Source organism: Vipera berus, assembly GCF_964194415.1.
Source record: "Vipera berus genome assembly, chromosome: 1".
In the NCBI taxonomy this organism is placed as follows: Eukaryota; Metazoa; Chordata; class Lepidosauria; order Squamata; family Viperidae; genus Vipera; species Vipera berus.
The window spans coordinates 190721525-190746685 of record NC_138202.1 but is presented as its reverse complement, the minus strand read 5'-3'; the positions used below and the strand labels follow the sequence as shown (position 1 = coordinate 190746685).

Below are 25161 nucleotides of genomic sequence, written 5' to 3'. Positions count from 1 at the left end.
CACTTTGCACTATGTTCTTCAGTTAACCTAAAACAAACCACAACATTATTCACAGTGTGTGGCTCAGTTTCTAAATTAATTAAAACTTTGAGCAACATTCCTTTAATAAGACATAAATGTTTCCAGTCATGTGCAAAAACAATAGAAGGCTCCCTCATGCCCATCAATTCCACCATGTTTATCTCTAGTTTTGTACTAAACCATAGTCAATAGCAACAGTCTAGTTCAGACATGTCAAACTCAAGGCTCGCAGGCCAGATCTAGCCCGTGATGTGTTTAGATCTGGCCTGCAAGCAGACTAGTAGGAGGAGGTGATTCAGTATGTCGCGGGGGGGGGGGGGCTGAAGCAACGGTAGCATGAGATAGGCCTGGATGGTCAGATGGAGCTACAGTGTTGCTGGGGCTCTGCTGAGGCCACAGGATTGGCGCATGTGGCTCCAGATGATTGGGGCTTCCAGCAGCCTTGGGGGGTGGCCAGCAGCTGCATGCAGTCTTCAGGGAAAGAGTCAGCTGGAGCTGCCGGGGCTTGGCAGGAACCCCAGAATAAGTGCACGCAGCTCCAACTAATGAGCACTGTGGCACACGCAGCTCCATCTAATGAGCACTGTGTGAAAAGGCCAGCTGGGCAGTGAGTGAATGCATGGGGGAGGAGAGGAGAGGATAGAAGAGGGGTTTTGGCAGGAAGGAGGAGTGGGGGGGAGAGGGCAATAGGGCTAAGAGGTTTCTGTGGGACAAACCTGAGGGAGAGAAGGGGACAGCAACTGGTCCTTCGAGGGCAACCATAATGCTGATGTGTCCCTCAATGAAATTGAGTTTGACACCCCTGGTCTAGTTGATTCCAAGCTCTTGAAATAGATTTACCATTTATTGAAGTTATCGTGTTAGCTGCAATATTTTGAAAAGCATGACAGCACATTAGAAGAGATTTAGTTTTTCTTTCCTTTCATGCTTACCACTGAGTAAAGGTCTGTTAAGTATATAAAGAGGTGGTAGATCTTCAATCTCTGCTATCCGCTGGTATGCTGCTCTGGACAAATGGTCTCCATGATACAAACTTCCTAAGATAATGCTTGAGAGGTATATTGGCTCTACAAAGAGGCTAAGTAAAGCTCCTTGAATACCAAGTACATTCCATCTAAAGTGAAACAAATAACATCAACTGCTTTTAGCATGTCAACACTCAACAATAATACAGTAGACATGTGAAGCAACTTTTTGTGTATGATTGCCTCTTGAGACTCACCCTGCCATTTCATTATTTTTTCAGCTTTTGCTAATTTGTTGCCAGTAATGAGAAAAAAACATTAGACTTCATAGCAAAATAGCACCTACACAATAGACTTCCTAGAACTCTATGGAACATAATCCAGTTTATATGACTGCAAAGAGAAAATAAAATCTTTTATTTCCTGACAGTTGCTATCCCTTATTAATTGTCCTAACTTGGTCAAAGGAAAAGTGAATATTGGACTCTAACACCCAGTGTGACTAATTTTTAAGATTCTCAAAAGGTGAAGTCACAATAGGACTTTGCAGTTAGTGCACTTTACATACTGGAGCTGTGCGGAGCACTCTCTGGCCAAGCTGTGTTGGATAAGCGTCTGTCAATGCTGTGACAATTAAGAAATTGCAGCCATTGTACCTTTTACTTTACTTGAGCTTTTTCTGTTGCTTTGGATTCTCAAATGTAGAAGGGGGGGATGGGAGGAATGCTTGAGCTTTTTAAGTTAGCCTAAACAACTGCAGCTGGGTGAGCTTCAAGGTCAATTCTAGATAAAGTTTTGGGAGGCTGTAAAGTGGGGAGGATTTTAGATTAATTGGTGAATGTGATTTATGACGGCCTTTCTGGGGTGGGAATTGCAACTTGTTACTTTCTATGGGGGGGACTTTAGTCTTGGGTTCAACTATGTAAGTGCCGATACTTTGTTTCCTGAATAAAATGTTCCTTAAGGAAGAAATCCTTGCCTTGAAGTTCTTTTAATTGGTTTCATCTATCGGAACCATGACATGTCAATTTTTTAGGGCTGAGGATATTAACAAAATACTTGATCATGTTTATTTGACTGACCATTGTCCTTTCTGGCTTATTAAGTGGGATAATGGGGAACATGACCTGCTGAATCCATGTTGTTGTAAATTCCTCCTTTATGGCACTTTTAAAGGTGACTTTTGTAAAACCTACCATAAACCTAATATACTGGCTCCTAATACTCCTTTCTGATGTAATTGATCAAAATATTTTTCTGGACAGGATATCTGAGTTGGGAGATGAAGGAACTGTAGTAGAATGGTTCTACTAGTAATTGGATAGGTGATTTCAGGAAACTATTACTCTGCCCAGGAAGATTATGCTATGGTGATCCTCAGGGTTCCTTTTACCTCCCATGCTTTTTAGCATCTTTATTGAAAGAAGCTATTAGAGTTATCAAATGTGAATCACTTAGAGTGTTTCTTTTGGTATAATTAATTTTTAACTGGTGTTATAGGCTTATGGACTGCATGAGGCTTATAAACTGGGGTCTTAAGTCAAGATGAAGATACTGTTTTAAGTGGGTCAGCCATCCAGTTAAACGGTGTTCAACCATTGACCTCTGTCTGAACGGAGACTTGAAACACCAGCAAGCAATGAAATTGGCAAAATGCTGGCATAATAACTGGTCCTACAAGTGTATATTACACTAGTTTAGGGTAAAAAAGAGACTAATTTACAGAGGTGAGAGGTTTCATTTCATTGGCTGCCAAAAGCTCTTAACCCAATATATATTTTTTTACATGTAACATGTGATACAGAGTCTCAACATCCACAGATAAATATTTATGGTAGCTTAATATGCTCTTCAGTAAAACATGAAAGGATTCTGGATTTAATCATATTAGCCAAATAAAATTAAATGCAATTGAACTAGTCTCAGTAGTATAATCAAGTTGGGATATGCAGAATTGATTTTTATACATTTTGAGTATCATATGCTTCTAACATTTTCTTCCATATGTCTTGTTGATACAACTCTGATTGACATGTTTAAGTTTGTGGTTTAAGCTTAGAGTAGGTTCAAAAGAGTAGAAGGGCTGTAATATTGTGGAACTTATGCTTTGCATGTAAGTCTCATTTTAGAATTTCTAATGTACTAAGACTGAAGTATAATTGGGTTATACTTAAACAAATTATAATTTGTGTTAAAATACATTTCAATTCATTATTTTTAAATCACATATCAATGAAAAAATTACAGTCACTATATCACTTGCTTTACCAAAATATGACAAGATTGAACATCATATATCAACTGATTTATAAGAAATAATATTTGATCAAAGAAATGCATGAGTAGATAAACATTCTTCTTCTGACAGTAAATGATATTTCCAACTTAAAGCCCTCAGCAGACAGGAAAGTAATGCTATTATCTCCTTTTGTCAATTTTCTCCTATATTTTTCTCTGAAAATTTAACATAAGCTATCCCAAAGCAGCTATGGTCTATGAGAACCAACAGGATGAAGTTGTCAGGGATTGAAAGAGAGAGCACAGTATCATCTGCCTTAAGCTCTTTTAGATAGATAAGCAAGAGAGGACTCCATCTGTATCTAAAAATGTTCAAAATATGCCAATTCATGTGAGGCGAGGGGGGGGCATACCCAGGTAATGCATGAGCTGCAGAAGGTCTGGATAAGGCTGCACGCAAAAATCTTTGGGATGGTTTTGGTTTTTTAAAAAGGAAGTACAGCAACAAGTAAAAGTATAGCAGTAGTACTCCAGCAGACTTAACATACTGGTGTTACTCTCAAAACTCTCTCAAAATGAAAACTGATAATGTCCCTCCCATGTCCCTGAGCCACAAAATACTGTCCACCCCAATTTGAAATATATCAATGTAAAAAGATAGCTTACCTAGCTATCTTATCACTGCAAGACATAGTAAGTAACCTCTCTCCCTGAAGAACTCCATCCCACGTCTGGATCGTAGTTGTAGAACGGACAGGGATTGTTCCTTCCCCAGATTCAATTTTTGTCCGTAGTTGACCCCTTGCTTTCCGGTTTGGATGTCTGTCTCCTTGATCTGAATCATGCAAGTCACCATAGTTACAAAACAAAGCATAAAAGATAAACATTAATTTTAATACAATTATAAAATTTACACATATATTATATGTATTATTTACTTATTTTTTATTTTATTTATATGGCATCTTTATTCAACTCAACGTGGCAAGCATACTTGATACTCCTTCCTCCTCCTATTTTTCCCACAACAACCATCCTGTGAGATGAGTTGGCCTAAGAGAAAGTGACTGGCCCAAGTTTACCCAGTGGGTTTTCATGGCAGAGGGGGACTAGAACTCACAGTCTCCCATTTTTTAGCCTGGTACCTCAATCACTAGACCAATAATATTAAGTATTATTTTTATTTCTTATTTCAGCCAGGGAATTGACAGAACAGGGAAACAACACAAAATGTAGTGCAATTAGAAAAGTTATTGTGTGCAATAATAGTTTTACCCATCATTTTATACACATAAAATTGATAATATTATCTAGCCTTCATTGTTAACATTTCATGCATTCAAATCAAAGTAACCTTAGGATTTTTTTAAAAAAACTACCTATAACTTACATATTTCAAAGTAATTTACATGCAGAATTAAAGCCACAATAAATAAGCTGTTGTAGGAATGACTGGGTTACACCTTATTACTATTCTTTACAATTATTTTATATAGTTATTTACAATTAAATTAATAAATTCTATACAGATGTAAATTGTTGTGTATCTTGCATGTGTGTTGAATAATGATAAGGAAATCATAGATTAATTCAAAGACATTTTTATGATGTATGAAAGGGCCAAAAAGTGGTGTCAGTTGTTTGTACTGTTGTGTTTTATATTAGGGGACTTAGTTGATTTTGATTTTAGAAACTAGAAAAACTCTCTTTGGCTTTATCTAAATAATCTTTTTTGCTTTGGCTTTATTGAAATAATCTCCACCAGAGAACCATTTATACCTTCTTGGGCAGCTTCATGTGGTGAGAAAATCCGAGCATCACCACAAGGGGAGGTGCTAATATAGAGATGAAACTGCACATTTTCATCCAATTTAAAACCACCTTGTTCTGACTTGATAAAAATAGATTTTTGCTGGTCTTCCTTATTGCTGAAACAAAGAGGGAAATTCAGGTGGTGTGGAAATATATGCATCAAACAAAACCTAAAATTTAGCATAACTAGATCAAAAATGTTACAATACAGTTATATATTTATTGTAATAAATCAAAGGGAATACTGAGAGGATTGCCAATAGAAGTAAATTATTCTGTAGATAATTAGGATTTTTTGCTTTAGTAATTTAGCAGCAAACCTTACATTCAGTCATGGAATATATCAAAGGAAATTACAAACGACTCTTGTTCACTTACAACTTAGACAAAAACTAGTTATAAACAAATGGCTGAAATGCAGCCTCTGAAACCAACCAAAGAAAAATTAGAAAGAACATTGATTCATAAAATTTATAGGCAATATTTATAAATTTCTCTTAGCATACCCGATTCAGTACTCACTTCCAAATACCAAAGTGCAGAAGCAACCTCTTATTCACAGCCATTTTCACAATGTTTAGAATATTCATACCTTGCAATGGATTGCATAGAGAACCCATTATCTATCTTTCTGAAAATTATATTTCTGTACATCTTAATGTTTCTTCTATCTACCCCATTAGACATTCTACCATATACATAAATTCATCTATTTTCTCTATTTTTTCAACATTTATCTATAATTTCTATTAACTCCATTTTCCACAGGTTGATCACAATGCATAGTCATCACATTTTTCAACATTCTCAAAGAATGTATGACTTTATTTTAAAAAGCTTCCTGGGTCCTATATCTATTTACTTCAATACTTGTCAGGCTCAATCCCAGAGATAACATTGTAAAGTAAAATTGAGTGCAATACTTTATTTGGACAGAATCTTGCCAAACTATTCTACCAAATATATCTTGAGAGATTCTAGGGTGTGGCTACCCTGAATCTTTTCCCCTTCCATTTTGGGACAGTGCAATCTCTTAATCCTGACCTCTCTCTGGGAAAGCTCTGTATTGTTAAAATTGTCTCCCACTGCTCCAGCGGATACACATTCCACCACAATTCCATATTTTCCTCTTCCAACATTTCCTTCCATCAATTATATCTAAATTATTTCATCACTTTTATTAATAATTCCATTAAAATAGCTGGAAGTCCCATGGAGATATATTTATGCTTTAATAGGCACAAAAGAAGCAAGAAACAGAGATAGAAAACAAATGCAACAACCAACAGGAAACAAGGAAACAAAACATACTGTGTTACATACCATAAATAATTCAGTCTAACTTTAAAATAAATCATTACTACAAAAATTAATATTCTTCAGTCTTTAAACTACAGTGATAAACTGCCATCTCATAAACAGAAAGTGAGCACATATCCGACTAATACTGTAAACCTGAATAATTTCTTACTATTCTATTCACTAATATTTTTCACATAAACCAGCTGACTGATGTCTTAATAATTAAAAGAGAAATATAAATAACAAACCAAGAAACTGACATGGATAATTTTCCTATATTAGTTTTATAAAAGAGGCTTGTTAAAGATTTAAATTATTTTGTGAGAAGGGACAAAAACATTGAAAGAAATAAAGTTCTATGATATTATGTATACGGAGTAAAGATCAAGATTGCTAAAAATAAAACAGTTGATTTATTTGATTAAGGTTAAAATAGATATGTCATTTATCTCTGGTAACCCCTAATGGACTTTGGTTTATTTGGTCCACATGCCTCTGCTGCTTCCACATTTTCCCTTAACATTTCTCTCAACAAAAAGAAATCTATAACATACATTGGGCTGGGATAGATTGACTAATCAAAAGGCATCCAGTGAGCTTCTGGGCTGAGGGTGGACTTGAATTCTGGCTCTCCCCAGGGTTAATGCCAATTCTACACTTTAATTATTATGCCACAATAGCTCTGATTTCTATAGCAGGTCTTTAAAAGACTTGTGGTTCTCATGCAACAACTTTTTTATAGGCAGTTGAATTAAGTTGCTAAAACTAGTTAGTCTATGTGACCTATAGAATAATTTGAATTTGCTTTAGACCAATGAAAGGCCTCATTAAATAATGAGAAATTCAGAATATCTTGTTTATAATGTAATTTTCTATTTATAACAATTTTCAAGTCACTCCCCACCTCTCCACTGTTATTATGATACAGTTTGAAGTATATTTCTTTAATACTATTGAATATATTCATACTTCCTTTTAGTTTAGTACAGTAACACTATAAATAACATTAAGAAAAAAATATCTGCTTTAGTTATTTTACATTCAATTTGCTTAAAACCTAATTTTCTGTTTGACCCAAGATTAAAAGCTTTCCATGATTTTGAAGTAGCTTAAGAAAATTTGATGTCAGTTTTGCAACTGTCCCTTTGTCCTATTGACTTATTTGTACTGGAAATGTGAATGAAGACAATCAATAAAAATGTATTTTCTACATAGTACACATCCAGGAAGATATTAATTTTATAGTATGCATTACCAATCTTAATTCTCAAAAATTCTTCATAAGGAGTTCTGCAAAATAAATTCAACATGAAAACAGACAACCTGGCATCCTCTGTCAAGCACAAAAATCTTTCATCTGATATTACTGATGTGAAGATCAGGGGAAAACTTTAGCATAAATAGCCTTAACCACCTTATGGAAACTAGGACCAAATTAAATTACAACAGATATAAGTTCAGCAACCAAAGACTACCTCTGAATCAACTGGTAATACTACAAATTTCCTTTGGGGATTTAAGATGATAGATATTAATGTTATTTCCTCAGAAGACAAGCAGTCATACAATTTGCTTCCAAGTATTTCAGAAACTTTCATATATGATTAGAATAGTTTTAAAAATTATTTGTAACATCTCAAGAGGAAACAAATGAGGCTATCTATGACATTTTGAGATTCCACCCAACATTTACCACCTGATCCTTGTCCATTTATGACTGCTGGTGTATATTTCAGTTCCTGCATATGTTTTTACTTAAGCCATTCATTCAGTATGACTCATTTATAGTATGAATCATTTAAAAATAATGGGGACTACTTTTATATAAGGACTTTTATATTCTCTCTATCTATAGCTATATAACTATGCATATATACTTATACACATATATAACTATAAAAAGTGTTATTCTAATACAAATAATACATTCAATAGATACCAAGAATATCCATAGAATTATGCATTATGGACAGAGAATCTCTTGAGAAGAGCCTCATGCCATAGTCCATGCAGAGCATGCATTATTTATTTCATTCAATTGATCCATTATTACTAATTTATTGAATCTCATCTTTCAGTTAAATTAGCACTCAGGGTACCTAACAATAGTTACCACATAAACATCTTAAACAGATGCTAATAATTAAAAGTTTAGGGAAAAGATACTACTTCACAAAATCCATAAAGAGTGAGGATCAATATAAATCATTTCATAGCTTGGGAGCAACAGTAGGGGGAGCTTCAGAAAGGCATCTCCCTCTGAGGCTTTGTATCTAGTCAGGTTTCACAACAAAAGAGATGGTCCTTCAGATAGTCACGGACTATCCTGCTTGTCAAGGATTCAGGTGTCAAGATTGAATTGCTAAGATGCTTGCTAACCTCTGTCGCTACTCAACTTGCCATAGAAACGGGGGGAGGGGCTGCTTGGGAGACAGGGGCTTTTTAAGAAGCTATCTACAAAAACAGAAGTTTGATGGAGAAGTGGACCGTTCTCATAACAAACCAAAGAAATATGATTGGGCAACGTGAACCCTTGGTGGGTGGGGGTTATGGAGAGCTATTGTTAACAAACCAGATTTTCGTGTGGGAAACTTAGAGCTGATTTTGCTTCTTCAGTACTGAGATGTGTATTCAATAAAGTTTATCTTTTATGGCACCTCATAGCTGTAGAGTTTCCTCAAAGTTTAAACAGGCTTTAAATAATAGCATCCACAGTATAATGTGATGGTGCTAAAATCATGATAAATATGATGACTTCATTATGAAAAATCACAATTACCTATGTGTCTACTAACGTAATGCGCCCCCTTGGCCTTCCTGCAGATACTCATGGCTTTGAAAATTATATTAATGTTTTAAAATGTGTCCAATAAGCAACTAGCAACTGTGTACAATTCATTCAGTAACGTATTATATTTGTATCTTTAACAGCCAAACTGCTGCATTTTGGACTGACTGCAATTCCCAAAAATTTTTAAGGGTCTTACATAAATAGTGCTGCATTATTTAAGATGAGATACAGCCAAGCATAAATTAATGGTTAAAGATTGAATTTTTTTCATAAATTATTGAAAGACTGAGGACCCCCGTACCTCTCTAAGAGGAATCTCCTGAAAATCTATAGAATGGTGCTCCATTAAAACTGATAGTAGTACAAAATTATTTCCTACATGGGTTATCTCAGAGATAGAAAGAAGCATTAGTTCAATTGCTATTATCTGAAAGTATCAAATCAAACTATTGTTTTTCCAGAATTAGGTCTTAGCATCTTATGAAGTGTACTATGTCTTCATAGAAATTTGTATGAACACAATATTCTGTGACCCTATCCATAGTGTGATTGATAGAACCTGCCTCTGTAGAGTAAAAGTCCTTTGAACTTACCTTAAATGTAGTTCAAGTTGTGTATAAAGAAATTTAAGTAGGCATCTCCGAGCTATAATTTCTGCATGGCAATCATTCAAAGCAAGACCACGGTCACTCATATATTCTCCATTAATACATTTTGTTCCTGTAGAAACACTTATAACTTGAGCGTCTTTCACATCAGTACCTGGAAAATCAGTTTCAGGAGAAAAGACTTACAGAAAGTTTTTCTCCCCAGTCATCTTAAACATGTAACCTAATGGATACTATCTAATAAAAATAATTTCATAATTAATGGTTTAAATAACTAAATTGAGTTAATTTTCAACTCTAAATAATTCTGAACTGTAAATTAATCACAGATACTTGAAGTTGAATACACAGATATTTCAGTATGGATTGCCTTTCAAATTTTGGAATCATATAAAACTGAGTAAATTATTAATTTGCATAGTCTGGATTTTATACATTATATTGTCAAACCATAAAACTATATGCATTTCTTGGATGGACTGAAAATATCTGTACAATTAAGTCATTACTAGACTCAGATTACATACAACACTGATCAAGCTAATTATTGAAATCCATATCAGATACAGTGGGGCTAGGTGAAAGTTTGTGAATTTTAGAGAAAAAAATATTTAGTTTCCAGCCTTGCAGTCTCAGGCATTTTTTGTTCCATCTGAGTTCTAACAATTAAACTATGAGTTGAATTTTTCATGCAATTCAGAATAGTAGATTTGGTTGTCTATGGGCAGATTCTAATTTGTTGAACTTGAACAAATATGAAATGACATTGACTATGAATTTAAACTTGGAATGTTTTTATCACCCTTTTATTTACATATTTTTAATTAATGTGATTAAAAATATATTTGTTCATTATAATTGTTAGCTAACTGAAATATATACGGGCATGAATAAAACACAACTTTCTAGAAGTCAGAGTTTAAGAGTCTTACTGATTCCTTTTTTCTGCCTTGTTCAATTTCTTTCTTTCTTTCAATATATAATTTATTTCACTAGTGCAACAATCAATTCTATTTATGGGACAATCATATGTTTATGGATTATAGGTGCCATGCCAACAGAATGTATTTAAGTCAGTGAATTCCAGTCCATTGGGGTCAAAATATCTCTACCCTTTTAGTATTGAATATATCATGGATAAAATATACACGATTATAACAGTGAAACTATCAATGATTTACTTAAGCTGTACTGTATGATTAATAGCATTGCTGTTGTTAAAAATGGTATTATGTTAAATTTGGGATAATATAGTACTTAATTATTATAAATAGCTACTTCATATATATGATTAAGCAAAAGACAAAGAGGGCTTTAAAATTAAAAATAAAAACAATGATTTGCATACATATGTATACATGCCCAATAATGATTAATATTAAAACATAACATTTAATGATTAGAATTAAATATGAATTACTAATTATAACCTTTGGCATAAAGCATTTCACATTATTAAATATGGGAAAGAAAGGGGCAATAACTATTTACCTTGATCACTTTATTTTTTTATACAAACAAGGGGATAAAGAACCCAGCTGCATGGCAGGTTGATCTTGTTTTGTTTTTACCTGTTGTCATGACGACACCGGCTAGCACTTTTCTACGTGCATGAGGTGATGTAAAGTTATCTGTCAAATCGCTGAATTTCTCTATGACCAAGCGTGCAACAGCATCAGCTAAAACCTGCAAAAATCATATTGGTATGTTGGACAATTCAGAAACTATTTGTTGGACAATTCAGATCTATTTCTTACTTAAAAATGAACACTAAAAACCTGCCCTTACAATGTTAAAATGAATTTATCCATTTGCATTGCATTATCATGCTATGTTCTTTAGCATCCCTTAGAATGGAACAGATAATCGGAAACTGAAGGATGACCCAGATATACTGTAAAATTAAAGGGAATTAAAAAGGAATGACTATGGATTACATACATATTTAGCTAGAAAATCATACAAGTCTAAAAACTGATTTAAAGGAAGATTCTGCTTCAGAGAGGTCAGTCCTATATCATATAATGGACGACATTCATTATGATTTTTATCAAAATCATAAAAAATATCGAGTTTGTAAAATATTTCAAATAGCTTAAGAATAAAAGATTCTTTAAAAAAATCAAATGAAGAATTTTAAAATTATCACAGTACTAGAGTGGGTAACTATGAAATACACATTGAATATAAACAATAAATGCTTAACAGGGAAGGAAATAACATAATATTTGAAAAATGACAGTTATTTAGTTAGTTATCAGCCGGATCTTTCACGTTGCTGAACAAAATCCAGAATTGGTCAGTTCAAACATAACACTGTTTAAGTAGGGGTCAAACAATAAGGAAAGACAGCTTCCAAACTGCTTTACCAACTGCTGCCTAACAGAACATAGATAAAAACTATTAAAATTCTCCATTTTTTAACCATTCAAATAATCTCCCCTTTTAAAACAACACAATATTATTAACTGTAAAAAGGAAAAACTTTATTAATTTACTGCTGAATTCCCTTAAAACAAATATTGTATTTCTAATTGTTAGAAAAATACCCATGATATACAGGTTTCATATTCTAAGAACCGTGACTTGATTTTCCATAATATCAAGCAGTAAACTCCAACTGAATTGGGCTAATATACATCAGGTTTTTCCTAGAATGAGCTAAGATTTTTTAAATTTAAAATTGCAAGAATGCCATAACATCCGACAACCCTGAGAATGCATAATAAACTTTGCAATTCCTTTATCTCTGCTTTTATGTAGATATGCATGTATGTTATTGGAGAGAGAGAGAGAGAGAGAGAGAGAGAGAGAGAGAGAGGGAGGGAGGGAGGGAGGGAGGGAGGGAGGGAGGGAGGGAGAGAGAGAGAGAGAGAGAGAGAGAGAGAGAGATTGGCTCAAATCATTCAGTTGGCTACCTGTCTCTGGGGGACTAGTATTCATAGTCTCTCAGTTTCCAGCCTGGTGCCTTTACCACTATGCCAGACTGGCTCTCTCTAAATGCAGCTCACTATAGTGTTGAATATCTGTAGCTCGGGTGTAGGATGAGGGTGGAGGTTTGTTCTCCAACGGCCTGTGTCCGGTTTTAGAACTGATAGCTTTCAGGGAGACCGTGTGGTCGAGGAAGGTACCACTTGTAATCGAAAACATAAGAGGCACTATCCTGAATCATGGCGAACTGGCTACGGAGCCCCATCGGTGGGTCGGAGATGGCCCCGGGATGGCCGGAAGGCAGCCCATGACTGGCCTGGGCCCTGTCTGCTCGGCAACTCTGACAGGGGTGGCAGCTGCTGCTGCTCTGAGCCCCTCAACCCACTGGCCATGCACAGAAGCAGGAGGTGGAGGAGGCAGCGATCCCTGCATCTCCTGGTCTGGCCAGCAGCAGCTCTGAAAGTGAAGCTGTGCCGCTCATCCTTGCATTGTTGGGGGTGGCGACTGGTGGGGTCCCGGCAGATGCTGTGCTGCAGAAGGGAAACAGCATGCTGCCAGCCGGGCCTGGCAATGCAGGGATTGCTGCCACCGCCGCCTCCTTCTGCTGCTGCTTCCCTGCATGACTGGCAGATGGTGTGCTGTGGTGCTTGGGCAATGCATGGGGCAGCAGCGATCCCTGCATCACCAGGTCTAGCCAGCAGCATGCCGTCTCCCTTCCACAGCACAGCATCTGCCAGGACAGCAGTGGCAAGGGGCTGGGAGTGCACCCAGGATGATGTGGAGTGGCAGCAGCGAGGGTTGGGCACGTGCCAGAGCCCGCCTTCCCCCACCACTGCCCCCACCAGTGCAAGGATGGGTGACACAACTTCACTTCCGGAGCTGCTGCCAGTCAGGCCTGGCAATGCAGGTATCGCCACCACTACCTCCTGCTTCCCTGCCTGGCTGGCCAGTCGAGGGGCTCGAAGCAGCAGCCACTGCCACCCCTATCAGAGCCACCAAGCATATGGGGCCCTGGCCAGGCGAGGGCCCACTTCCAGCCATGCTAGGGCTGTTTCCACCTGCATCGATGGGGCTGTGCTGCAGAAGGGAGACAGTGACTGTTCTCATTCTCCCCCTGCCAGCTGCTCTCCCTGCAGCCCCCTGCCCGTTGCCCCTTCTATGCAATCATACATGACCACAGTGTGGATAAGAGGCTCAGCTGGCAGGGATGCGGCTTCCCCTGCGGAGGCGTCCCAGCCCTCCTGCCCCCCCCAGCTGCACCCCCTCACCTTCCCCCAGCCAGGACCTGCTGATCCCCCCCACCCTCCTGCACCCACCCTATTCCAAGACTCCTGCAGCCCTCTGCACTGTACCCTCCTGCCCCTCCCCAGCTGGGACCTCCAGCAATTCCACAACCGGGAGCTTCCTGCCCCCCCTGCTGGGACCTCCTGCCCCCAACTTAGCTGATCCACTGAGCAGCCCATCCAGACCAAGGCAAAGGGGAGGCAGTTGTTAAATTATTTGAAACCCACCACTGGCTCAGAGGCATTACACAAACAATGAGAACAATTGTGATGTTTGTAAAATTATACATGGGACTGCCATTTTTAGCAATATTGGATTCTGTAACCCTCAAGGGATCCAAATGTCCCAAAAATCTAATATGTCTAGGGCAGTTTTACCTCCTAAATGGACAATGAAAAATTGACCTGGTGATGGTACAAGCAGTGTCCTTCATTATTACCATGTGCAGTCAGGGAAACAATGTGTTTGAGAGGTATTCTTTATTTAAAGAAATAGCAGCCACTCGCATCTACCATATGGGAGAAAAAAGGTGAAATGGAAGACTGAATACCAGTGTTGGTAGCAGCATACAAAGTGAAATGCTTATAAGGAAATGAATAGCTCCACTTAGATGAGTCATCTCCAGTCTTGTCTACCTACAAGCAGTTACATGCTTTACCAACTGATTTTGGCAAGGCATTATTATGTTATACACATTACATGGCTTTCTGGCAAACAACATTGCTATGATGTTTGCTTATAATGACAATACTATAATAGCAGTTCCACCCTATCCTAAGCATGTTTCACTTTGCACAAAAATAAGATTGATCGAATCATACCTAAGGCTCAGGATTACTATGCCTATTTTCTTAGCAATATAAAATATTCTCAGGAATAACAAAAAACATAACTTTTCCATAGCAATATACACAAAATATAATTAACAGACCTGGCAGAAATATATTAGTAGTACATGAGAATTTTGTAGCTTTCTAGATATGTTTAATTGGAATTACAATAAAAACTATCCCAGCACTGTAAAAATTTGCAACATGAATATCCTATATTTTTTTTCTCACCTGTGGCAAGTGTAACTGGAGGCCTTCACTAGGAATAGGTTGGTGAGATGGTGTTTGGTCCAGCTGCATATTAAACAAAGACGCGAGAGCTGACTGAGCTGCCCGAGCCTTTGCCAGTTTTTTGTTCCGTCCAGATCCTTCAAACATTTGGCCATCCACTGACACAGCCATTACAAAATTCTTGGCATGACTCTCTCCACTTTCTGAAATAAATTCATACTTTAATCCTGGTCGAAGTTCATTTAGTATCATCACTGGATTCTTCCCACTGGTTGATGCATATGGTGATGGGGCAGGGAGAGATGACTGGATAAAACTACTGGCCACAGCGGATGAGAGGCTGAAATCTGCACTGGAGGTAAAGGAGCCATCTCCATTGGATTCCAGGTAAAAGGAATGCTCAGACTGAACTGGATTTTCAAACCCATTGAAGAGAGTGTCTGAGAAATCGGCCTGGTCGGAAGTAAAGTCTGTATTTACCGAAAGAGTTCTGCCCATTGCTAGATGAGCTTCGGATGCATTAGGAAATTGAACAAAGGACCTCAGAGCTTTCTCAGCTGCATGGAGCTTTGCTTTCTTTTTTGTGGGGCCAGACCCTTCAAACATCTGCCCATTAACTTCTACAGCCATCACAAAAATAGGAGCATGGACTGGTCCTGTTTGGGAGAGAAGCTTGTACTGTAAGCCAGGCTTGATTTCATTCAGCTGCATCAGGGCATTTTTGGGCAGCACTGGACCTGGAGTTTTCTTTTTCTTCTTTGGGCGGAACTTGGAATGGCCATTGCTTCCCTCGTCCAACAGCCGCTTCCTGCTGCTAGTGCCTCCACCATTAGGGAGCTGATTCCCCTCCCCGGCACCTTGCACAGTCCCGTCTTTAGGCGGAATGTTGTCCATGTTGCGGTTCTCTTTAATATCAGTGCTGCCTGAACCTGCGGTGCCCAGAAAGAGTAACTTACAATGCCTTCGTTGCAGGACCTTGTAAATGTAAAATTTAGAGATTCCTTTATCTACCTTTGCAACTGGTTAAGTGATGTGTGCTCAGATATTATTGTAATTCATTTATTAACCATATACACAAATTACCGGTATTTAAATATTTTGTACTCAGTATTGACAAATATTTTTTCATTTTGCAAGCAGAAAAGCTATTAAAATATATATTATAAATGATACCCTTAATTCTAAAATGAAAACAAACTATCAGACATGTTTTTAGAAGCTATTTGCTCATCTCTAGCACAAAAAAGAAAGTTCTTCCTTTGGGGAAAAAATGACTGACAATTTTGTTCTTCAAATTGTAGTCTTGATACCAAGCTTCCCTACAAACTTTAACATTCAGGATTCCTCTAAGAAGCCTTATATACACGAGCTCCTCTACGCAACTGTATATTTACCTGGCCATTAAGTTTCCCTTCATATTAATGCTGAATGTATTAATGAAGGCATTTTAGAGTGCAGCTAGCAATTGCTATCTCGCTTCCTTGAATGCATGAGGTGGTCCCTCTGATGTATGAAATTGTTTCAAGTAAATTTCAGGACACACATTTTTTTAAAAAAGCCATCTTTATTAAGAAAATATTTTTGTCATATTCATCACTATGCTTGCTTGGAGAACTAACTACCAAGAGATTTATCTGTAGTCTTTTCATTGGATGTTTATTTAGAAACTTCAGTATCTATTATGCATGCTGAAGGTATAAAATTGGAAAATAGAGCTGTACAGAAACTAGTCTCTTACAAAGATATTTGTATTTCCATGAAAAATGAAGATATCAATATTCTCTGATTCTTTCAATGATACACACAAAAAAAATTACTTTCAGGAATTCTAAAGGATGAAGGATATAAAATATAGACTAGTACAGAATAAGGTTTCTCAGAACTCAGTCTGCAACCACATTTTACTTAATGCATGGAAAGGAAGCGCAAGAATTTCAAAGAGAGAGGGAAAGATATTCTCCTGGCATTCATATAAAACTAAATAAAAATAAAATAAAGAAATACATTGCACTTTGATTTCCATCAAAGTACAATCTCTCATGACGTGACATGAGTAGATATTTCTCAGTTTAAAAATTATGTACATAAATGCATTACCCTGAGAAAATTACTATACACACATACACACATATAGATATATGTATACATACATACACACACACACATGCAAACATACAGAGGGGGGAGGGAGATAGACAAAGACAGAGAGACACAGAGAGGATAATTTTATATTAATTGTCAGAACCCATTTTCTCTGGGGTTCTGGAAATCCATCTCATCTCTTTTCTATTTCTTTCCGAGGGTTCTGCCATTCCACTGTGGGGGAGGAGGGAAGGCTCAGTGGTACAGTTGCAAGAAAAAGTATGTGAACCCTTTGGGATTACGTGGAGTTTTGCATGAATTGGCCATAAAAAACCATCAAGGCTTTTGGAGATACTTTTGTAACCCTTTCCAGCTTCATGCAAGTCAACAATTCTTGATCGTAGGTCTTCTGAGAGCTCTTTTCTGCGAGGCATGGTTCACATCAGACAGTGCTTCTTGAGACCAGTAAACCCAAAACAGGTGTGTGTTTTTAAAGGGCAGGACAGCTGTCAGCAACACATCCAATATCATCACACTGATTGGAGTCAAGGTTGGCTCACTCCTGGCTCCAATTAGCTCTTGGAGAAGTCATTAGGCTAGGGTTCACATACTTTTTCCACCCTGCACTGTGAATGTTTCCATCTTATGTTCAATTAAAACATGACCACAGCTAATGTTTGTGTAGTATTATTTTAAGCAGACTGTGTTTTTCTATTGTTGTGACTTACATGACGTTTAGAGAGCATTTTATGGCCAATTCAAGCAAAACTCCACGTAATCCCAAAGGGTTCAGATACTTTTTCTTGCAACTGTATGTTATTCTGCTTTGAAACACTGTATCCTTCCCATTGTTCCTGCATGCTGACTCTTTGAACTGTCTCTCCCTTGATGTTACCTTGGGGTGAGAAAGGAATGTGCCTCCGACCATCTGGCTTATCTCTCGCTGTGGAAGGGAAAGTGCGAAGACCCAACAACATCTTCACAAGCATGGGAAAGGACCCAGTTATCAGCTTCTTTTCCACAGCGGACTTAACACCTGGGGATTGGCCCATTCAAACTGACTGGATGAACTATTGGGGTGGGCTTTTGCTTGGGATTCTTTTAACCTATTCATCTGAGCGGGAAATCCTCAGATCCTGCCTATCTTGCCTGCTATCAGCTTCTCCTAATAAAAGTTCCTTTTGGAAAGAAATTGTTTCAAGGAGTCCTGCTTTCTTGGGACGAGGTTTTGAAGTGGGTCCTGACATTGGGCAGGATCTGCAATAATAGTCAGCCCAGAAGGAAGACCCTTACCAGGGGACTAAGCAAATTATGTCAGATATCGGAACGGAAAAGAAAGAACCTGCCATGGGGGGACACATCTCCCATCTAGCAGACTCCAGCCAATACAGTTCTCAATCTTACAGCTCATCAGATGAGGTAGTGGTTGTGGAATGCCGCCACAAGCCCAGGTGGTCAATGGGTGTCAGGAAGAAGGACTGGGAGAAGAAATCCAGGAAAGTGACGCTCAGATGCAGCAGTCACCAACCAGGTTGGAAAGTTGAGATGGAGAGGTCACTTTGCCTTAGCGAAGAAGAGGACAACCTGCCACTCTGTTCCAGCCAATTCCTGGAGCAAACCATCGACATGCAAAGAGTCACCTTTGACTCCATGAAGGAGGAGAAAGCCGAACCATGCCAGGGCACCGTCAACCTGGGCTCAGCTGAAGGAATGGATGAAGGGGGGGCAAACCAGCAGTCCCAGGCCCTTCTACCAGCACTGCAGAAGCAGCAACCATCGCTACCACTGCTGCTACCCCAAGACAAGTCACACCAGCTGACAGAGATGGACACAGACACAGACAGAAGAAGGGACGTCAGTCCATCTGAAAACTTCCACCACTGGGAGTAAAATACTGCGGGGAGCCGTGCCACTTGGGATTTTTCGTGACCCAAGTATTGAATTACATGGAGGAATACGGCCGTGACATACCGAGTGACCGCAGCTGAATACAGATTGTGTAAGCCACCCTAGATGGCACCGCAGCAGACTGAGTGGTGGATCTCCATGACACCGATGTCCCAGAATTGCAGAATTTCAATCAGTTCGTGGCAGCCCTCAGACACAGATTTGAAGACCCCTTGGCTGATCGGAAGGTGTGGGAATGCATCAAAACTGTCAGGCAAGGCTGGCGACCTGTAGCGGAATATACCTAAGAGTTTCGAGCCCTGGCCAGCAAGCTGAACTGGCTGGAAGATATATTGATCACATATTTCAAGGATGGCCTGAACTATGATTTGTACGATGCCTGCATCCCTCGAGGGGACCCAAACCGACTCCAAGAGTAGAGATTGGTCGAGCCAAAAGACAACAGCCTCGAGGGAGATCTTGGTGAAAGTCACCAGCAGAGCAACCCTGTGAACCAGCGAAACAAGCACCAACCACCTAGAGAATGACAGGATGTTTCAAATGCGGGAAGGAAGGACACCATGCTGCGGAGTGCTGCTCACACAGTCCCATCCACAAACCTCACCGAGCCCTGGGTGGGAAGCCCAGAAAGACCCCAATGAATGGCCATGAGGAGCATGGAGGTTGTTGAGTTCCCCACCCCCCAAACAGGGGAAGGGAACTCTGACAACACCAACAGAGCCATCCGACTCGTCAGATGACAACTCGGAGGATGAAGCCCTGGTAAGTGAACCCATCGCACCCCTCACCAGAACTGTAGAACTGTTTAGCCCCAGAATGTCCAAGAGAGTGGCACTCATAGCACTCATATGCCCAACATTAGTGGGGAACTTAGGAATTCCAGTGAAGAGGCTGAAAAAACTGGTCTCATTCGGTCAATTAGATGGGTCCATTGAAGGGAGGACACCAGCCACACTGGCCACACTGTCTGTCCAGCTCACCATAGGGGATCACAAAGAGTCTATAACATTTGTTGTGACCCCTGGCATGGAGTGCCCCCTTATTCTAGGCATGGCATGGCTAGCCAAGTAGAACCTGCAGGAGGATGGGAGGACAGGAGAACTCAGATTCCCAGATGGAAGTACAGAAAAGACCCTGGCTCAGCTCCAAAATGGGAGAAGTCCCTCCGATAGAGCAGCGGTGGGAGGGGAAAAGGAGTTACAAGACATCCCAGAGGAATTTAGGGACTTAGCTGAAGTGTTCAGCAAAGAGAAATCTGACAAACTGCCCCCTCACCGACCCATGGACTGCTCCATCGAGATCCTCCCGGGGCGAAATTACCCAAGCCAAAACTATATTCCATGAGCCCATGGGAGCTCGGGGAAATGCAAAAGTTCATAGACAAAAATTTGGAGAGGGGTTTCATCCAGCTGGTGAAACCAAAGACCGCAGCCCCAGTGTTATTTCAAGAAAAGAAAAATGGGACTCTCTGCCTCTGTGTGGACTATAAATCTCTGAACACAGTGAGTGAGAGTAACCTATACCCCTTCCCTCTCATGAAGGACATGCTAGCACACCTATTGAAAGGAAAAATCTTTTCGAAACTAGACTTGAGGGAGGTGTATTACAGGATTAGAATTAAAGAAGGGGATGAGTGGAAAACTGCTTTCAATTGCCCCTTAGGGTGTTACCAATTCAGGGTTTTACCCTTCAGCCTTCAAGAGGCACCCACAGTATGCATGCAACTAATAAATGACATGCTACGAGAGCACCTGGACAATATCCTGATATTCACTGAAACAAAAGAGGAACATGTGAAATTAGTCAGAACTGTGCTGAAAAAACTCCAGGCAGCTCACCTGTATGCTAAGCTGTCTAAGTGTGACTTTCATAAGGAAAAAAATTGACTACCTGGGGTATCGCATCTCGCCAAGTGGCATAGAAATGGACCCTGAAAAAGTCCAAGCTGTACTAGAATGGGCTCCGCCCTGCACCAGGAAGCAATTGCAAAGTTTCCTTGGATTTGCTAACCTTTACCGGCAATTCATCCCTTTGCACAGATCGCACTACCAATTACTAACTTGCTAAAGACAAAAGGGGAGGGGAAACCCAAACTGAGTCAGCCATTGATATGGACAGTAGAATGTCAAACTGCATTTGAAAGGTTAAAAAAACTATTTTCCACAGAGCTGATTCTAAGGCACCCTGACCCCGAAAAACCTTTCGTAATTCAGGCTGATGCTAGTAATGTGGCTGTGGGGGCAGTACTATTACAAGAAAATGATGAAGGGAAATTGCAGCCTTGCGCATATACATCAAGAAAACTCACAGAGACAGAGCAAAGGTGGGCAGTTTGGGAGAAGGAGGCTTACATGGTCCAATAGGCACTTCTAACCTGGTGGCACTTCCTGGAGGGGAACAAAATTCCTTTCCAAATGTGGACAGACCACAAAAACCTGGAAGCACTAAAAACACCCAGGAAACTGACCCCTAAGCAAGTGAGATGGTCGCAACATTTCCACCAGTTTAATTTCACTCTAAAGCACTTACCAGGGGGGGGGGAATTCCTAGAGGATGCATTGTCCAGACTGTCTCAGTACAATAGCCACTGAACAGAAATAACAGACCCACTTATGCCAACAAAACAATGATCAGCACAAGTCTCCACCCAAGCACAAGCCAAACTTCAAAAGCCCCTAGCGAGCCAAGTAGGGATTGAATTAAAAAAAGCACTAGAAACCAACAAATGGTTCCTAAGCCACAAGAACCTATGCACCATGACAGATGGGTTACAATGGGTCAGAGGAAAGCTGTACATTCCAAAGAGCCAGGGACTATGCCACGATTCAAAATCAGCAGGACATTTTGGAGTCATAAAAACTTTGCACCTGATTGAAACAGCAGTTCTGGTGGCTGTCAATAAAAAAGCACATTGAAAGTTACGTGGCCAGTTATCCAACTTGTGCTGCAGTGAAGAGAATGCAAAGAAAGACCCCAGGTTTGTTGCAACCAGTAGCAACCCTATCAGCGCCTTGGAGAGAAATCTCTATGGACATTATTGTGGAGTTACCAGAAAGTGGGGGGAACACAGTCATTTGGGTCGTGATGGATTTATTCTCTAAACAAGTACATTTTATCCCATGTCAAAAAATCTCCAATGCAAAGACACTAGCAAAGCTGTTCATCTAGCTTATTATATCGACTTCATGGAGCTCCAGAACTAATCATATCAGATAGAGGGGTACAAGTCACATCAGAATTCTGGAAAGCATTCCTAGGACTGTTGGGGACCACACAGTCATCTAGTCATCATCCACAGACAAATGCTGGGACTGAACGGTCGAACTCAGTACTGGAGCAGTATCTACGCTGTTTCATTAACTACCAGCAGGACAATTGGACCGACCTGCTGCCATTTTCAGAGGTCACATATAACAATGCAATGCATTCCAGCATGGGCTACACCCCTTTCCAGGTGGCGACAGAACAAAGTTTCAACCCGATGCCAGAACTCCCACTGAATGAGCCAACCATCCCCTCCTTGAATACTCTTTCTTAGGGAAGGATGGATGCAAAATGGGCATGTTGAGGAGTATTATAAATGAAAATTCCCAGGTTTTGTGATTACTTTAAAAAACAAATTTGGAGAAAATTTCACAGAATGAATTAGTTTATAAATGTAAGCCATTGTGACATGACCACATTCATACTTATTTACCCATCTCTGCTTCAATAAGAAAATATATTGCAATTTATTTTGATCAGGAGCAAATATGTAGGTATTATGTATGTAGGCTTTTGGAGGAGTTGGTGGCGGCGGCAGCAGCGTGCTCCAGGGGCGAAAAGAAGCAAGGCCTCTTTAAGGAAAGGATGGAAGAGTCAGGATCAGAAAAAGGAAAGAAGGCGAGGTTGTCAGAATACAAGCTAACTTGAGGGCTAATCCACATGGAGCCCCATTTCCATCTGTCCTGTTTGCCATCGTTCACTCCCTAGAGACTAAAATGGACAATGTGAAATTTGAGCAGGCCCCAAACAAGGAGTATATATCGGAGGTGGTGACCCTTTGAGAGCTGTATGCAACGAAATTTCATTTTGATGTATGCCGATTGGTGTACATTCAAAGTGACAATAAAGTTATCATCATAAAGTTATCATCATCATTAAGAGGCAAAGATTTGTAATCAGACTGAGAAAGGGTAAATAATACAATTCAGTTATGTGCATAGTCATCCACACTCTATTCTGTGCAACAGAATGGAAACAGAAATTACCACTGCAGGACAAATTATAATGAGCAAAACATGTTGGAACTGTATTCATGCCTGGAATACAGGAATATAGGACTTTGGGGCTATAGGGAAAAGAATATGGGAAGAAGAAGAGTTTGTCACAGTATCAATATATCTGGCATAAAAAAACAATAAAGCTTTAGTTACCCAACTGATTTCCTATGAGTTAGTGCTACTATCAGCCAATGCTAGAATATGTTTTATACCATGAAAACATACAAATCATTATCAACTTAGGGTGAAATGAAGTATTTAACATTAACTAGAATACCTTACTTAGACAAAATTAATAAAAGTAATTATGTATAAATTTAACATAGTATCAAACATTTTTTCAGCTGTCACCCCAAACTGGAAGTCAATGTATAAAAGGAAAGACCCTTCCAACACAGGCATCACAAGTTATTATGACGGTATATAGACTGGACTAGGATGTTAGAATTATACTAATGAAATATATGTGAACAACTAAATAATATAAAAAGGCTTCATAAAAAAGAATAAAAAGATTACATGAACTAGCAGAAAAATTGGACTAATTTTTAAAGGCAAGAGCATGCAATATAGGCAGGTCATTAGGGAAACAATTAGTTAAATATTATTGGGCAGGAGATAGCTCACATCCTCTTATTTCAAGTACTTCCTTAGGACTTAATGGCAATTCTCTAACAATTTGGTTTTTTGACTCATTCCAGAACTATTGTCATGAGTTAAGCTCTCACATAGCTCTGCCATTTGTAGGCAGGTGAGGGCATAGAAAGAATGCTAAGCAGGCTTCTTTTAATTCCAAAAATGAGTCCCAATGAAGAAAATTTAGGGCCCTTTCTGCTGCTCAAGTGTCCTTTCTTGCATCGCAGAAAGTTGTTCTGTCATCAGTTGCTCTGTGGAATTGAGCAAACAAACAAAAAGACAGCATATGACCTATTTTGAGGATGTATGCTGTCAAGTCGGATATACATCTATTAACTAAATAGTTTAAAACAGAAACTTGAATTAGGTAGCCTTTAAATGCTGCGAATGGTTACCAACAATTCTCTTCAAACTAGAGACCTTACAGTATACACTACAGTACTGGAAAAATGATGTGAATTTATACTTACAGTATATATAGTAATGTAGACAGTAATTTTCTGTGATTTTTAAATAATACTTTCTATGCTATTATTCTTTTGTTAAAACAAGATATTAAATGTCAAAGCCTTAATTATAACCCAGTAATTCATTGCCTTTTTTAAAAAAAATAGACAGCACATTTTTAAATTAGACTTGGTAAAATGCTGCAAGGAATCCAGTGAAAAGTAACATTCTGCCTTGCTGGAGAAAAATATTCTAAAGATAGAAATTTTTAAATGCCTGCTATACATACAAACTATTGCAGAATCATGACTGGATAACATATTTAAATTTGTTTTAAACCTGGATAACATTTAAATTTGTTTTAAACCTAGCAATTAAAAACATGCACACACCACTTCACCTAGTTGACAAAGCTGATGGAATGGCTATTAAATTTTCATTTATAACATCCTCCAACAAAAGCTTGATAGGTTACTCCTTTCGGTGCTCAAAAGAAGAGAAAATTAGAAGCTGGATAGAAAGAGATTGGTAAAACATAGAAGTTAAAAAGCAAGTAATAATACTTTTATAATAAAGGCAAATAAAATAAAAGTTACTAATAGTTTCGTATTTCTAAGAACTATTTCCTTTGTAATATGTTTCACCATATACTATATTTTACCTCAGGGGACAATTTGATAGAAGATAGTGTTCAGATAAAACATGTTTAGAGCATTATATTTATGGAGACTATACATGTTTAGAACATTTTTTCTGTCCCATTAAAAGTTACAATCAAATAGTTTCGGAAGTTTCAGATTGTTTCAAGCTGGA

General features: G+C 38.7%; 1 protein-coding gene across 4 annotated transcripts in view; it reads right to left on the bottom strand.

The window, feature by feature from the left end:
- The window catches only part of ADARB1 (adenosine deaminase RNA specific B1), a 70991-nt gene that overhangs the window by 4048 nt on the left and 41782 nt on the right, over positions 1-25161 (bottom strand). For 3 of the 4 annotated variants that reach the window (XM_081314671.1, XM_081314672.1, XM_081314674.1), the window contains 6 exons: positions 15014-15942; positions 11309-11423; positions 9723-9891; positions 5004-5152; positions 3891-4059; positions 954-1135 (listed from right to left, as the gene is read on the bottom strand). In XM_081314671.1, the coding sequence (XP_081170797.1) occupies positions 954-1135; positions 3891-4059; positions 5004-5152; positions 9723-9891; positions 11309-11423; positions 15014-15942 (1713 nt within the window). Of the gene's footprint in view, positions 1-953; positions 1136-3890; positions 4060-5003; positions 5153-9722; positions 9892-11308; positions 11424-15013; positions 15989-25161 lie in introns of all 4 variants that reach the window. The other variant, XM_081314673.1, reaches the window with a different exon arrangement.